This window comes from Apium graveolens, chromosome 3 (assembly GCF_009905375.1).
Source record: "Apium graveolens cultivar Ventura chromosome 3, ASM990537v1, whole genome shotgun sequence".
Lineage (NCBI taxonomy): Eukaryota > Viridiplantae > Streptophyta > Magnoliopsida > Apiales > Apiaceae > Apium > Apium graveolens.
In genome coordinates, this window is record NC_133649.1 from 290,595,549 (window position 1) to 290,614,098 (window position 18,550).

The 18,550-nt window shown below is 34.0% G+C and overlaps 1 protein-coding gene and 1 non-coding gene across 2 annotated transcripts; one reads left to right on the forward strand and one right to left on the reverse strand.

The window, feature by feature from the left end:
- Window positions 1–213: 213 nt before the first annotated feature.
- On the forward strand, window positions 214–855 carry LOC141715151 (uncharacterized). The gene is made up of 2 exons (XM_074518632.1): window positions 214–431; window positions 543–855. The coding sequence occupies exons 1-2, from the start codon at window positions 214–216 to the stop codon at window positions 853–855; spliced, it is 531 nt and encodes a 176-aa protein (XP_074374733.1).
- Window positions 856–18,086: 17,231 nt separating this feature from the next.
- On the reverse strand, window positions 18,087–18,193 carry LOC141716446 (small nucleolar RNA R71). The gene has a single exon (XR_012573156.1). It is a non-coding gene; the product is annotated as a small nucleolar RNA R71 (small nucleolar RNA).
- Between the last annotated feature and the right edge of the window lie 357 nt (window positions 18,194–18,550).

Here is an 18,550-nt window from a genome sequence, read left to right on the forward strand (position 1 = left end):
CTCATTAAGGCTCACTTTCAGACCGGGTGGCTCCCTAGTGATGCATTAGAGGCACGAAAGTTGTCTGTGTGAGGCTTGAGGTATTCCGTGATCGATTTGATTCTATATAAAAGATTCTTCGTGATTCCCTACCTAAGGTGCCTCAGGCCTGATCAAACCCGGCTAGCCCTGTAAGAGCTACATAAGGGAATTTGTGGCCAACACTTAGGGGGAATGGCCCTTGCTCACAAGATTACTTGTTTGGGCTTCTATTGGCCGGAGATGATGGATGATGCCAAAAATTACGTGAAGAAATGTGATCATTGCCAAAAGCATGCACCAGTCGTTAGACAGACCCTAGAGATGCTAACTTCTCTAAATTTTCCCATCCTTTTTGCTATGTGGGGTATGGATATTCTTGGACCTTTCCTGATGGCCACTACACAAAGAAAGTTTTAGATTGTGGAAACTGATTAATTCACTAAGTGGATTGAAGCCAAACCATTAGCTAAGATCACAACCAAGCAGGTTGCTCAATTCTTGTGGGAATACATCATGTGTAGATATAGAATTCCCCATATTTTGGTGACCAATAATGGAACACAATTCAACAATGAGGCATTCAAGAAGTACTGTGAGGAAAATGAAATCGAGTTGCGGTTCACTTCGGTTTCCCATCCTCAAGCCAAAGGGCAAGCAGAAGTGGCATATTGGATTATCCTAGATGGGTTGAAGAAGAGGATTGAAAAGTCCAGGAACAATTGGGTAGATGAAATACTCCCAATACTTTGGGCATACAGGACCACGTCTAGGGTCACAACAGGAGCAATTCCCTTCATATTGGCATATACAAAGCCAAAGCAGTTGTCCTGTTGAGATATTGCATTCATCTCCATGGATCCAATCCTACAATGCTGAGGAAAATGAGGAAGGGAAAAGACTGACTCTAGATTTGATAGATGAGGTGTTGAAGCGTTTGCCAAGATCATGGAATATCAGAAGAAAGCTTCTTTCTGTTATAATATGAGGGTAAAGGAAAGGGTTTCCAACAAGGTGATTTGGTCCTAAGGAAAGTTGAAACATCCGGGGTAGGGCAGAGAGGAAATCTAGCCCCAAATTGGGAAGGGCCATAAAAAGCCAAAAGTGTTAAAGGAAGAGGATCCTATAAGTTAAAGAAAATGGAAGGAGAAGAAGTGCCAAGGACTTGGCACACACAAAACTTGAAGACTTACTATATATAGATCCCTTATTAAGGGGGGGTACTAAGCTATTAACACTATTAAGTAACAATAAGCTTCAGCGAAACCATGAGCTTTGGCTCCTTAGAAATTATATTTCAGTTCATTAGGATTTATATCCTAGTTCATTAGGATTTCTATTCCAGTTTATAAGGATTCCATTTCTATTATGTAAGGGTCAAACCCATTTTATTCAAGCTATTGGTTTACGAATTTATTCTTTTTACAGTTACTTATAATTTTGTTATCATAAGTGTAACAAATAAAGTGTGTGCCAAGCATTTACTGTGCAAAGCTAAGTACGAGGAAAATATAAAAAAAAAAGGAAAAGATGAGTAAATTGATACATCAAAGGTACAAAGAAGGTCATCGAATAAAGATAGATTAACTAAATACAAAATATAGCAACGCATGGCTAAGGTAAGCTCTAGTCATTCCTGGCGGACATATCCTCATCATTCCTCTCTTCCCCATTACGCCTTTCCTCTTGAGTAGGGGGTTAAGTTTTTGCATCTTTGGTTGGGGAAGCTATAGGAAAAGAAGTGTGACGGCCTCAACCCCGTGGTCAGGAGTTAACGTCACAAACAACAACAAACCACAAAAATAATACAACCAACTCATTCTTATTTAATAAAAACACAACCCCTTAACAAGATCTTTTCCAGGTTCAAGTATGATTTAGGTTACACAATTAATACAAACCAACTTATTTAAACAACCTCACACCCTAACATCTTTTATAGAAACTCATAGACCACGCCTGGTCTTACACAACTATCTCAGAGGAGCCCGATATAGGAGGAACTGGAATCTGGCCCTGCCTATGACAGAAGGGTCTCCTAGACATCTGCAATATATGAATATACGAAACATTTTACAAGAGTGAGTGATTAAACGCCCAGCAGTACCACTATATGAATAACAAGTAAACATTTTATGATAAACAATTATAGGAACAAAAATTAGAACTTGTTACAAAAACAACTAAAGCATGTATAAACTGGATATCAGTCACTAGCATGCTCTGTAAAATAATAACATCAGTTGTGTGCTGTGTAAATACCAGAGTCCAATTTTAGCATGCTATTTTCATTTTCACATCATCTGTTCCTTTACAGGAACCACAAACCATATGTCCTGTTACGGGAACCATAAAACCATTTGTTCCGTCACGGGACCCATAAAACCATAATTACATATATATTGGATGTTATCTAGGGACGACTGATCAAGCCTCCACATAATTTATCTAGGGTAGCTAGTCGGGATATCACATAATTCGTCTAGGAAAGATGATCAGGCTTTCACACAATTTGTACCGGATCCGCATAGACTAGCTAGGATTTTGATAAGTTACGCTGGACTAAGCGGTTTAGATAGGGCATGCAACCGACTTAGCCACTTACGACCATTATCCAATATCTATTTCATTTTATCCAGTTTTCCAAACCACTCTTACCTATCTCTTTTTAAAACAATTCTATCACAACACACTTTCTAAAACCTTTTCCGTATTAATCAGATTTTAGAGATAGGTATTTTCAGAAGTTACATTTCCCCAAAACATAATTTTACCAAACATTTTTAAATACAGGGAATATGTAACTTAAAATATTCTGTTCCACTACGAAATTTAAATCAACAGTTATTCATATATTACTGAACCATAAAAGATATGGTCAGGGGTACTTGCCTTGATACGCTTTAACAACTATTACTGGATGGCTTTGAACCGACCTAGATGTTCGGGCTTTCGATTGGGACCTATAGAACCGAAACATCCGAAATTAGGCAATTGTATATGCTTGACATATCCTCACTAATACTCTACCCATACGATATCAAACCCGACTCGTAATGATACATATTATTATAATACACATAAAAATTAGGGTTCATGTCCTCGAAATTCGGTTCGGTATTTGTTCAAAGAAAATACATATACCCGTCATTTTTGGAAATTAGGGTTATTAGATATTTACAAAACACCTTTTCACGACACATAATTAGGTTCGTATAATATAACTATTTTCAATCGACGTTTCCGATCGGTATTCCCAAAATAATTTTTTAGAAATCGGGAAGCACCTCCTTTATTTATCGGACTTCCCGTCGAAACATAATCGACGCAACCACAACAATAACTCACGATCGGGAAGCACCTCCTTTATTTATCGGACTTCCCGTCGAAACATAATCGACGCAACCACAACAATAACTCACGATTCACATTCCCAATCACCAATACAAATTTCAACTATTAATTATTATCTTTTATTTATATAAATGGTAGGACTCAGATTATATCATCACAGTCCACCGTCGGCTCGCCGAGGCTTATCGCATATATAATCAATTAATTATTGCATAAAATTAATTAAATTAATAAAAAAATTCCACAGAACAGTCGAACCAAGGAAACCAAACAAAAATCACAGCCACAGATACACGCGCCTACGTGCTGCTACAAAACGCCGCCACACCTCTCGGAAATCTGAGAGGCGGCAACAAAACAACAACAAGCTGAAACATATACACACACTAGTATGTATATATATATAAATCAACAGGAACAAAACTGAATTAATTCGAGACAAGCAACCAAACCAAAGTCGGAAACTCGCCGGAAAACCGAGAGACAAACCCGAGGAAAGAGGGAAGAGAAGGGAGAGAGAAAAGAGAGAAAGGGATTGGAAGAGAGAAGGGAGTGCAGAGAGATTAGAGAGAGTGAGTTCGAGAGAGAGAGTCGGGAGATGAGAGAGAGAGAGAGAGAGAGAGAGAGAGAGAGAGAGAGAGAGAGAGAGAGAGAGAGAGAGAGAGAGAGAGAGAGGCGGTAGAGAGATTGATGCTGGAGAGATAAGGAGAGAAAAGGGATAAGAACCATATCAGATTTGATTTCGTTATTTATCCGATAACCGGATTTTATTCTGCAAATTCGTATTTTGCTTAACAAACTTACGGGTAGAATAACCCGAACATTCACGAGGATAGCTTTAAAATTCTCCAATTAATTTAAAACTAATAGTATAAAATTTTCAAAATTTTAAAATCATTTTTGGAACGCGCAATGTACCCACATTTAACGATTTAGCGAACAAACGTGTGGGTGAGTTTAATCCGAAAATTTTCCGATATAATTTTAAAATCTTAAAAATATTAAAAACTTAATAAAACATGAGTTTCATGATTTTTAAAACATTCTTGGATATAATAAATTTACACTAAAATACAGTCAGAAAATTATTCAGAAATAAATAATTAATGAAATATGGTTTTCTAAATTTTATAAATGCTTAAAAATAATTAATAAAATTACAAAACCATAAAAATAATTTTAGAGACAATTCCTATATTTATGAGAAAATAAATCTTTAATAAATCACTTTTAAACGTAAAAGCAAAGCCACACAACTCAATATTAATCACACAAATAATTTTTGTATACGATTGAGCACATACAACTAATATCAAATACAACACCCAGTTGACAGAACCGTAACATATTTTATTTATTTAATAATTACAATAAATAATTACAAATATACGGGTCATTATAACCTTCCCCCCTTAAAAAGATTATGTCATCAGAATCTTAACTATCTGAACAAGTGAGGATATTTGTCAAGCATATATAACTCTAACTCCCAAGTGGACTCTTGCACTCGAGGATTTTTCTAAAGTACTTTAACTATAGTAATTGACTTATTTCTAAGGACTCGCTCTTTACAATCTAGGATCTGGATTGGTCGTTCCACGTAGGACAAATCTGGATGAAGCTCGATTGGATCATACTCAATAACTTGGTTCGAATCATGGATATAGCGCTTCAACATAGATACGTGGAACACATTGTGGATATGCTGCAGTTGCGACGGCAGTGCCAAATCATAGGCAACTTTACCTACTTTTCTCAATAACTCAAAAGGTCCGATATACATAGGACTCAGCTTGCCCATCCGTCCAAATCTAACCAGTTCTTTCCAAGGTGACAACGATCCTATTTCTATATCCATGTCCTTTCGATGCAAGTCCATATTCTTTTTATGTCTATCCTGAGTTGCTTCTAATCTTTTCTAAATCAATACCACTGCATCCTTGGTTTACTGAACTAACTCAGGTCCTAAAAATTTCTTTTCTCCTACTTCATCCCAATAAAGTGGGGATCTACACCTACGTCCATACAAAGCTTCATAGGGTGGCATTCCTATGCTGGAATGATAACTATTATTATAGGAAAACTCAATTAACGGCATGTGATCATCGCAGTTTCCTTTAAAGTCCAAAGTACATACTCTCAACATATCTTCTATTATCTGAATTCTCCTCTCACTTTGACCATTTGTCTGGGGATGGTAAGCGGTACTCATATTTAACTTAGTCCTCAAACATTCCTGGAATTTCGTCCAAAACCTCGAGTTAAACCTTGGATCTCGATCAGACACAATTGAAACAAGGACTCCATGCTTGGTTACAATTTCATCCAAATAAAGCTTGACTAGCTAATCCAAATAATACTTTTCGTTGATCGGGAGGAAATATGCAGACTTCATCAATCTATCAACAATTACCCAAATAGCATCATGGTACGATTTCGTCTTTGGTAGTCCTACTATAAAATCCATTATGATCTCTTCCCATTTCCATTGTGGAATTTCTAAGGGTTGTAGCAATCCACTTGGCCTTTGATGTTCCGCTTTTACTGATTGGAAGGTGTAACATTTACTAACCCAATCCGCTATCTCATTTTTCATTCATGGCCACTAAAAATTCTACTTCAAATCCTGATACATTTTTTTGCTTCCTGGATGGATAGAAAACCTGGAATTATGGGCTTCTCGCAAAATCTAATTCTTTAGTTCAGTCACATTAGGGATCCATATTCTCGAGGAAAACCTAAACATACCTTTGCTGTCTTCTTGGGTACAAAGTTCTTCTCCAGTCAAACTATCTAGTCCTTGATCCATTATTTCTTCCCGATACTTCTTAATCTTGTCCATCAATTCTGGCTGAAAGGTTATCACACACAATTGCTCCTTATTACCTTTTGGCACTTGAACTTCAATTTTCAACCTTTCCAATTCATTTGCTAATTCCTCATCAACCTTGATCATATTCAATCTTTCCTTCCTGCTCAGGGCATCTTCCACTATATTTTCTTTGCCTGGGTGGTATTTAATGGAACAATCGTAATCCTTAATCAGTTCCAGCCATCTCCGTTGTCTCATGTTTAGATCCTTCTGGGTGAATATATAATTTAAGCTCTTATGATCCGTATAGATCTCATACTTTTCTCCATACAAATAATGTCTCCATAGCTTCAACGAGAACACTATTGCTGCTAATTCCAAATCATGCACTGGATATTTCTGCTCATGGGGTTTTAACTGTAACGCCCTCCAAATCCGGGGTCTATATTTGGGGGTTAATTGCTAATCACCCAATCAATACAAACCTATATAATAATTATACAAACATATATCTAACCCATTTATTTCTATCTAGGATCTTTTCAGATTGAGGTATGAAAATAAGAATAACACACAACATTTATTACAAACAAAATTTCAAATCTCAAGAACTCTCTTTATTACAAATCATTGACTAAACAAGTTTTAAACTAAATTCATTTTATCCAAACACACCACACCTATCTACACTACACCTTCTCAAGTAAATCAAAGCTCTCTTCCTGAATTGGGATCAGCACTTTTTATATTAGATGATCCTGCTTCTTGACACGCTTCTTTATCACGCGAGTCCAGATAGGTTTCATTTTCCTTTTTAACTGAAAACGATAAGGTAAATAACAATAAAGGGGTGAGCCAAAATTTTCTCAACAAGTCTATAATATATAAACAGTTTTATAAGAAAACTAAATGAACCGGTAATGTGATTATCTCGGTAACTCCGCATTTCTGCAAGAGAGAATGAAGGCCACTATCGGCGAGTAATAATGAACTAGTCTGGACACAAGTTCGCACCAATATCCTGCTGATCTTCCAGGATACAATTCAGATCTATACCTCAATGTATAAATCCATTCGGGTACCCAACCTCTACGGCCCAAGACAAGGATCCGGTTAATTCCCGGTCCGTAGGATCAAGTGTATACCTGATCCTAGTCGTCACCATCCAGTCCAAAGATGAGCAACCGGAACGATCGGTATGCTTTGATATATCCCAACATCGGAATATATCAGGATATATGTATGTATGTATGTATGTATGTATATAAATAATTGGAATATGAATAGAGGATTCAATGAATTAGGAGAAATCAGGAATTGAAGTGAAACATGAGAAAAAGATCAATAATTGTGTATTAGTGTATGTGAACAGGAGTTATCAGTGTGTAATTGTGAAAAGAATCTGAAAGTAATTCACTATTCTGAATTTAGAATAGGGAAAAAACTTGCCTTTCACGTGATCTATCACAAATATATCATCGTTTTCTAACACTGGCTCGGTTCGCCTTGTTGGCTTCGTCTCTATCAAAGAAAGATACTTATTTAGCCAACTTGTATCTCAATTGCGTCTCAAACCGACTTCACATAACCCATATCGTCTACCCGTACGCTTATAATTGACTCATATAATATTTATTAATAAATAGGACTCAATTAACCCTATAATTCACATAGCATATAAGTCACATAGTCATTCTAGGTTTAAAGTAATTTTTAAAATCGAAATCGACCCGCTATTCGCATTATTGGATAAAATCTGGCTCGTTGCCTAATTTTTAGAATTATTGGACTCGTCTCTATAAGAAATAGGGCATATAAGAAATAAATATCGAAATTCAACTTGCTTCGAAAAGAAATTAGTATTTAAACCTATTTTTAACGAAAACATATCATTTTTCCGAGTTGAAGGGCTTTTGCTTCGTTTAAATCGGATAAATTGTTCAATTATTATTCAAAAAATAAGAATAATCAATTTATTATTCAATATAATTAATTATTCAAAATTATTGAACCTCAAAAATATTTTTAAATATTTATATAAAAAAAATCAGAATTAAAAATAATTTTTTCATAATTTTTGGAATTAAAATGAATTTATTATGAATTACCGAAAATAATTTGATTATTTATCAAAATAATTAATCTTTTTTAAATAATTAATAAATAATAAATAAATAATTAAATAAATAATCAATTTCAAATTTTAGAAAATATTTCACAATTATTTATAATATAAATCAATTAATTAAATAAATAATTAATCAATTTATAAAATAAATAAAACTGATTTTTATAAATTAAAAAAATAAAAATAAAAGGTAAAAATCCAGAAACACATGTCAGAAATTGAGTTTCTGTCAGAATGGATCAAAACCGGGTTGCAAAATGGGTTGCAACCGGGTCACCAAGAACATCCCTGGTTGGGGATGAACTGGCCGGAAATTGCCCAGAATCCGGAGACCGGCCAGGATTCCGGCAAGTCTAATTCGTGCCAAAAACAACACTATTTGGTGTGTTTTTAACTGGGATTTCATTTCAAATTAACACAACAATCCAGCGACGGCCATAACATCTTTGAATGATCCCGTAATCTCCATCTCTGGCGAAATCAAACCCAACTCCGACCAAACATCGAATTCACGGATTTGTACATAAAACTTCAAGATTAATAGCTTAAATTAAAGTGTATTCAGTGTGTAATCAAAGCCCTAACACCCTAAATACCTCAGCTTCTTCATAATAAAAAACGTTCAAATCAAAAATTGGGTATAAACCTTAATAATCTAATTCGATCATACAGGAATCGTTTGTTCAATTAACCACAATAAATCGATTGTAAACATCATAGAGAAGTTATATCAATCATCATGTAATATCTCATATTTTCAAATATTAGTATTATTATTATTTGAGGTTGTTTATGTGATTTTTATGTGAATTTTTGGTGTATTATCTGGTAATTGGAATGATGGTTTGGATGTTTATATGTGATATTCTTTGAGTATTTTAATTTTTATATGTCCAGAATAAAATATAGATAATTGTGATATTTTTCTGGTAATTTTTGGTCTGTTATATGATTTTATAATGATTTATGGATTTAATAATTATTTTATGTATAATTACAAAAATAATTTATAAAGTCGGGAATCGTCCAACTTCAACTGTTTTCACAACCCGAAACTCTTCCGAAAACTCCTTCCTAACCTAATCTGGATATTCTGAACATTTTCCGTGTTTTAACTTTTTCAATCCGGATTACGGTTTGACCCGTACGCGTCCCGACGTAAAATTTTTGATATGATAAATGTTTTAATAGATCAACAAAATCCGTATTCTCGATAGACGGGATATTTTATATTATTTTCATATAAAATATTTTATAAGAAACCCAGTTTTGATAATTATCCAAAACTGATATTAAATTGTATCATTTTTACAGTTACTTAGCGGCTAAGTAACCTATTTTCGATCCGATATGATCCAATAGGATACTTGTTACGTGTTTAAGATGTATTTATAAGAATCGATCTGTAATTTGGACGTGTGTTTAATTGTGCTATTCGATTTACCTCGTTGTATGTGTGTTGAATGTATTTTATGTGTTTTGGGGATTTTCTGTTTATTAAAGGATCATTTCTGTTTTTCAAAAATAAACGGACCGGGACCCACCGGAACGTTAAAGTCCACAAAATTCGTGTTTTTATTTTTATAAAATCAGTCGTATTTCAGATACCCAGTATTTCTGCATTTTCGAATTATTCACAATTTTGGGGAATTTTAATACGAATTTTATATTTTTACTGTTTTTAAAATTATTCCTCGTAATTATCATTTTGGGGCTTAATTATTTTAATTATGGGAATAAAAACACCCAAATTGATTTTTGGGGTATATATTTTTCAGAAAATATAAATAGCCCATTAATTCTTTTATTTCATTATTATTTTCAATAAAAACAAAAACCAAGAATAAAATTGGGGGTAAATTTTCTTCAAGAACACAAATCCAATGATTTTGGGCGATTCAGGAAGCCAAATCTGATGTTCTGGTAACCAAAATAATCCTCTCAACGAGACCGTTAATTTAATACTCCCTCTGTTTTTTTTTTATTTGTCGCTTTGACTTTTGCACACATTTCAATGTTCTTTGACCGGCTAGTTAAAATTATCATTTATAAAAAAAAATTGTAAATAAAAGTAGACAACTTATATTTTAATTCACAAAAAGAAAATTTTTAAAATCATATTTCTAACTAACCGGTCAAACTACATTGAAATAAGTGCAAAAGTCAAAGCGACAAATAAAAAAACAGAGGGAGTACCAGTTTTTGCATCTGAGGTGAAATATCTTGAAAAAATGATTTTGATGTTCTTGAACTTGAATTTCGTTTTGATACTTGAATGATTTTTGGTTGTTTTTTTCATTGATAAAGCTTCCTGGTGTTGTTTAGAGTCGAATTATGTATATATATGTATTGTTTGATTACGTGATTTCTTAGCTCGAGTTCTAAGTTTTTAGGATTTTTTCAAATTGATTTTGAGATTATTATGATGTTCTAAGTGATTCTTAATGATTTGGATAGTTTATAATTGCTATGAGCTTCATTTTGGTGACAGAAACTTGATGTTTGGTTCTGATTTGAATGAATTTGAGTTTTTCCGGAAAACTCGAGAAAACCCGCCGGCTTTAATGGCTTTTTGGCCGGAGTAATCGATCCCAGACTCGATTGATACTACTGTTATTATTTCTGTGTTTCTGGGCTGTTAGTGAAGGATTTTGGACTGAAAAGCGAGAGAAGGGAGTTCAATTTGGGAGCGTTAGAGGTAGCCGGAGGAGCTGCCGAAAATTTTCTGCAGTCACCGAAAACTACAGATTTTCCGGTTGTTCTTCCCCGACCCGAAACGTTCTTGAACGACCCAACTTCAACCCGTTTTCCTAAATATAAAACCCGGATTTGATCCTTATAAATCCTAACCCCCATTCCCAATTATGTTTCTGCCTTTTCTGATTTAAAAATATTTCAAAATTCATTTTGTTTTTCCAAAAAAAAAATCATTTAATTAATTTCCAAAAATGATTTACTTATTATTTTAAATTCTAAAAATTATTTTCTTAATTGTTTTAAATTCCAAAAATTATTTCTTTTATTATTTTCAAAAATATATATTTGTTTTAATTATTTATAATTTATTTTAATTGATTATTTATGGATTTAATTAATTAATTAATTCATTTAATCAATTAATTCTATTTATAAATAGTTAAATAAAATATAATTATTTATAATTAATTCAAATAATTCCTAAAAAATTGTTTTTAAGCTTTTAAAAATTATATTTTGGTATTTAAAAATCAATTAGTATTATTATTAATTGATTTATTCCTAATTATTTGTATTTTATTCGTAGAAAATAAACCGTTCGTCCCTTTAATACGAAACGAACACATATAAATTCAGAAAAATATTCCGCTTTCATTAAACATACTTTCGAGACCTAAACTCTTTTGTTTTGAAAGGTCGCTTGTTTTACGAATCGTTCTGAGCTGATTTTAATTGATAAATCATATTTTCCACCCAATTTCAGTTTCAAACGTACCTAGTCGAACCTTTTGACGAACCGAGTCATATGTAATATGAATTATGTGATATGTGGATTATGTGCTTACATTTTTTAGGAAATACGTGTGTATGTGGGTCAATGGTCTTGCATTTTTATGTCTTCTTTATGTACGGGCTATCGTATGGGTAGACATTAGGGTTTTGACGCGCAGTTCTCGAGTTATTATCGTTTAGACGATTAAAGCAATATCTTTTAATTATAGATATGGATCATTCGAGTTAATCAGGGCCAGATGGAATGGATGAGGACTAAAGTTGAGTAGTGTGAAATATTGGGTTGTAGCACTGCATGAGCAGCAGATCAGAGATTTAGCGTAGTAAAAGACGGTGATGCCTTGAGATGCCAGACTGAGATAAATGCGTTTATACGAGTGTGACTAACTGCTAAAAACCCAAATGTAAGTATCCCTATCATCACTTATTATTCAAATGATATTTATTTTAAATTTTCTTATGCAAGTATTGTTTTTCCTATTCTTAATTCGGAATAGATAAATGTTTTACATATCGCTGAATTAAATGATTTCGTTTATGAAAGTACTCTTCTGTTATTCTATATTCAGAATAGCTAAGTGATTTTACTTATCAAATGAATGGATTTATAAATGTTTTGGGTTTTGAGAAAAATGAGTTGGTTTTCCGAGCATTCCTGCCCAAGTAAATGGGGGAATAAAAGTTTATAAGGGTGTCGAGTATTATGACCCCTTGCAATAAATTGTTTTAAGATTGGATGGTTGCGTAAGAGGCCGTGGCGGCGGTCCAGCAGAGATTTAGGTATTATACAGGATATAATACCATTAGGCCGATATGTGCCTTGGGTTCCCCATTTGTTTAGTTGGATATGCTTCGGCATACCGGTGTTGCTCCGCGGCTGATCACCGGCGACAACACACCGTCGTTCGAGGATTCCAATCTAAATTATTATATTGCTTTTGATAATCTTATAAAGAAATGATTTATTAACTATTTCTATTTTCGTATAAAAGATGAAATGCAGTTTTGATTTAGTTTCTGATTTTATGGATACTTAGTTTGTTGTTAAATATCAAAGGTGGTATTAGTACAAATGATTGGTGTTGAACTTGAGTATGGGATGTTGTGAGCATCAAAGTTCGTAGTGATATCTAATTTGATATGACAACAAAATGAGTATTAATTTTAAGAGTTCGATTTTGAATAAAGTTTATAATTCAATCCATAATCATTGCTTCTTGTTATTATTTTTTTACGATATTTCCGTAAACACTGTTTTACGAGTTTTATCCTCATCAAGATTCAAAGTATTGCTGAAGCATTTCGCTCGAAAATATCAAAAAGAGTTTTGAATACAGTGAGAAAAAATTATCCGATTTTAATAAATTTTGTGTTTCAGCAATTATGATTTTTAAAATGTTCTGCGCTATTGCAGACGTCAGTTTTATATCAAAATGACCATATATATATATTACAATGATCTTGCTGAGCATTTCTTCCGCTCATACTTGCCTGTTTTTAAATTTAACCTCCAGTTAGGATTAACTTGCGCTGTTTAGCCGTGTAATTCGAGGAAGCAAAGAAGAAGCTCTTGGAAGGTGGTTGGTCCAGGGTTTGAGAACTAGTGTAAGTTCTATTGTGTAAAGTTATTTATATTATATTATATTATAGTTGTGTATTTTATAGTTGGGCCTAGTATACTTATTTTCGAAGTTATATTAGCGGGTTAAGTTTTGAGATTGAGAATTATTGAAAAGAGTTTTAAAAGAAACTGAAAAATTTATCTGTGGAATTTGGATTTCTTGTTTGTAGAACTGTAACCTTAAAAGATCTTGGATTAGTTTAAGGTCATAGATGCTAAATATCTTCCGCTGACATTTATTTATTGATTAAACAGGTTGATTTAGATTGAGATTTCATAGTGACGACCAAATCCTCTGACCCCGGATTTGGGGGCGTTACACATCAAATCATCCTAATAACCCTAGAATTAAAAAGACCAAAATCGAGCATAAACCCTAGAAATCGAAATTGAAAAATAACGAATCAAAACATGAAATTGAAATCAGAAACAGAAAGAACAGATCAAAACCTTTGATTTGAGTACTTGAACGACTTGATTTGGTGCAGAAATCAGATCAAAATCACGTCTGGATTATTCAACCCGAATTTAAAACCCGACCCGTTTTTCAAAGAATTTTCTGATTTTCTGAATTTTTAATAATTTAATTATAATTAATTAATAAAAATTAGGCTATTTATACTCCTAATTAAAATTTAAGGCCCTAATTATACATCTATTAAAATAACTGGCCCCTAATTTTATAATTTTTGAGTATTAATTTTTAATTATTAAATATTTAATATATACAATATATATGCCAAAAATTCCCAAAAATTGTGAATAATTCAAAAATGAAAAGAAATAGTATAATTGAAAGTCCCATAATTTTATAAAAATAAAAATGTGATTTGTGTAGGGCTTTTAACACCCGAAGGGGCCCAGAAAGTTATTTTTCACGAAACGAGAAAATTTATAAAATTACTAGATGTTTAGAATAACGTGATGGTACAAGCCATTCTGAGAAAAATAAGGCCAATTATTTTATTTGAAATATCATCTGTTAAAACATAGTTTAGGTCCTATCACTTTTGATACGAAGCTTTTAATATGAAATAAAATACCCAATAAATACCCGAAAAATACACTGACGATACAAAACACATGTAGCATATAGCGGTTAGGGTTTTATGACTACTTACACATAAATGACATAATAAACACATAATTTATCTTTATTATGATATTATACAAGCGTAATTTCCCAGTCGTTACATTAACTGTCTGGAGGCGTAGGCAATAACTTTATCATGTTACATTAACACGCAGCCTAAGCCTTTCAAAGAAACATCGATGTAGATTACGAAGTTTCCAGTTTCATCTAGCAATGCTAGCACTGGAGCTGTCACTAATATTTTCTTTAACTCTTGGAAACTTTCTTCGCATTTCTCGGTCAACATAAATTTTTCATTCTTTCTGGTTAGCTTTGTTAACGGAGTCGAAATCTTGGTAAAGTCTTTAACAAATCTCCGGTAGTAACCTGCTAATCCAAGAAAACTCCTAACTTCCGTCGGGGTCTTTGGTTGTCCCACTTGGATACAGCCTCAATCTTTACAGGATCCACCTTATACCATCCTCACCCACTACATGACCGAAAAACTGGACTTCATCCAACCAAAATTCACACTTGGAAAACTTAGCGTACAACTATTTCTCTCTTAGCCTTTGTAGGGCAATCCTCAGGTGTTCATCATGATCTTCTTTAGTCTTTGAGTAGATGAGGATGTCCTCAATAAATGTAATAACAAACTTATCTAAGTACTCCTTATACACCCTGTTCATTAAATCCATGAAAGCAACGGCTACATTGGTCAATCCAAATGACATCACTAAGAAGTCGTAATGTCCATATCTAGTTCTGAACGCAGTCTTTGGTATGTCTTCTGTTGAGTGGCATTTATGTCATCTTATAACGCTCCGTAAAGCTTTAAATTGGTGTTTTGTACTCAAGTTGTTGGTGTTTTTAACGTGTTTTTATAATGTTTTGCATTTCAGGCATTTACCAGGGATTCAAGTGATTTAGCATAGTTTTGATGCTAATATGGTGTTAGGATAATGTCAAGAAGATTTCTCGTGAAAAGACCAACTCAAATCAGCAAGAAAAGCTAAAGTCACAATTTTATCCAGAGGAACAGCGCGCCCGCTATTGTATAAGTCTTTTATGGACCTCACTCATTGCACAGTCAAATAAGCATATTTGTGTTGTTATGTGTTAGCAATAAAAGCATGGATCAATGTATAACTCCGATAATAAAATTGAAGTGTTATAAGTCATTTTGAGTTTAGCATTTATTCTATTTATAACCTTGTGATTTCCTTGATGAGTAGTGAGTCATGATTATTGATCTAGTTGCGTTAGTATATATGTTAAGCAATTGCACACACGCACGCTTCTAGTTTGTGAGTTGATTTGTGAGGTTTGATTGAACTTTTGTGAATAACTACATTTGTTGAGATGTTGCTTGTCGATCGGTTAAGTTATTCAATGGGGATCATCGCATTTATCTAGTTTGCAATCATGCATTTTTATTTCTTGTTTTTTGAGTGTATTTATGCTTGAGGACAAGCATCGATTCAAGTTTGGGGGTATGTTGAGTGGCATTTATGTCATCTTATAACGCTCCGTAAAGCTTTAAATTAGTGTTTTATACTCAAGTTATTGGTGTTTTTAACATGTTTTTATAGTGTTTTGTATTTCAGGCATTTACCAGGGATCCAGGTGATGTAGCATTGTTTTGATGCTAATATGGTGTTAGGATGACGTCAAGAAGATTGCTCGTTAAAGGACCAACTCAAATCAGCAGGAAAAGCCAAAGTCAGAATTTTATCCAGAGGAACAGCGCCCGGCCACGCCCAAAGAGCAGAGACTCAGCGCGCCCACGCTGGTGAAGCGCGCTCCCGCGCCAGGTCGTGAAGAATGAATCATATTTCTTCTTGAATTCTGATTGTTGGGTTTCTGATCAGCATGGGCTGTTATATAATGATAAATAAAGATCATTTTTCATAACAAGATGTACTAGAGCTTAAAGATAAGGCGTAAGAAGACTGTATAGCACAAATCAACAAAGGGAAGAGGATCTAGTTTTTTCTTGTGATTCTTTATTCTAAGTTGTAATCCTGGATGCTAGTTTTCTAATTTGTTGAACCTATACTCTTGTTCCACGTACTTGGTTTATTTATTCAGTATAAAGACTACGTTTATTATACCATGCTTTCATCGGAACCCACTTTGATGATGAGTCCGATTATGGGCTAATCGTTATCATGGGATTCTAGCGGATTTACTTATGGATTTTAATAGTTAATCTTGTTTTGATATATTGGTGTGTGGTGATTGTATGATAACCTAGTATTGGTTGTGTTTATTCTTCTTTTGTGTGTCACGAACATATAAGATAGCGTGTTAATCTCTAATGAAGCGACAGTGAATTTAGAGGTTTAGAACTTGCCATACTAGCATAGGTTCATGTATTTATTATGCATGATTCATAAGTACTTTTAACCATCTTACTTTCCCTATGTAATCAAGATAAATAACTTGCACATTAAACCTTTGCGTTGTCAAATTATATAGACATATAGGGTCTCAACATACTTGGTGTTTATTCAGCTTCTTTCTCTTTTGTGGATGTCTGGTAGTATGTTATTCGTGCAATAAAAGATGGCATTTATCAGTTTCATGTTATTTCGTTAGTATCATCATCATTGCATGCTAAGGTTAAGAACAAGAAAGCTTTGAATGAAGTATTTAATAAAGTTAGAATCCCATATTTATCTCATATAATAATCCAACCCTTTAATCTCTTATTTACTTGCATGTTAATTAGTATCTTAGTAAACAAAACCAACTTGTTATTCGTCTTAACATTGAATTATAATCATATCATTGTTGCATAAGCACATAAATCATAAAGTTAACCTAAACCCGTCTCTGTGGGAATGAACTAGAAAGAATTTTATATTACTTGCGAACGCGTATACTTGCGTGAATTATTAGCGTGTGTTCTAGCCCTAACAAGTTTTTGGCGCCACTGCCGGGGACTTGGTGTTGACTATTAGTTTATGTGTTTGTCATCAGTGATCATTAAAGTTCATTGACTCGGACATTATTACTTACTTACTCTTTTCCTTGTCGTGTTTCAGGTACTCTAGCGAGCATGTATGCATATGCGTTCGCGGTCTCGTAAGAGAACTCTAGATCAAGCTGATGAAGAAGTTATGATTCGAAAGGAAGTTTTTGAGGATGAAGAGAAAGTAGAGGAATAAGATAAAGTTAAGGAAACAGCTTTAGTAGTGATGGGAGATCAAGCAGAAAAAACGAAGGCTTTGATGGACTATTCTCAGCCTAAGATCAATAATATTCAGTCAAGCATTATCAGGCCAGCCATCTCGGCTAACACCTTTGAGATCAAGTCGAGCACGATTTAAATGATGCGGAATTCAGTTCAGTTTGGGGGTTCTCCTATAGAAGATCCCAACATTCACATCAGGGAATTCATCAGGATCTGCGACACTTTTAAGTTCAATGGGGTGACTAAGATGCTATCAAGCTGAGACTTTTCCCATTCTATCTGAGGGATAAGGCTAAGTGCTGGTTACATTCTCTACCGGCAGGTTCTATCATCACATGGGAGGATCTTGCTCAAAAGTTTCTCACTAAGTTCTTCCCTATGGCAAAGACGACTGCAATCAGAAATGCTCTTACTCAGTTTGCGCAGCAAACTGGATAATCTCTGTGTGAGGCTTGGGATTGCTACAAGGAGATGTTTAGGAAGTGCCCACACCATAGTATGCCTGATTGGATGATTATAAGCCGTTTCTATAATGGTTTAAGCACACAGTCTAGACATATGCTCGATGCAACGTCTGGTGGAGCCTTATGGGCCAAAAGCTATAATGAAGCTTATGAGTTGATTGAGCTAATGGCAGCTAATGAATACCAGAATCCAACGCAAAGAATGTTACAAGGCAAGGTAGCAGGAATTCTGGAAGTGCACAAAACTACAGTTATAGCTGCTCAACTTCAAGCTTTGGCTCAACTAATGTTTGTGAGCTTTCTGCGGGGGCACATGAGACTGAGCAGTGTACTATTTCTAGCGAATCATCTCAGTTTGTGAGCAACTTTCAGAGGTCACAACAACAAGCTTCG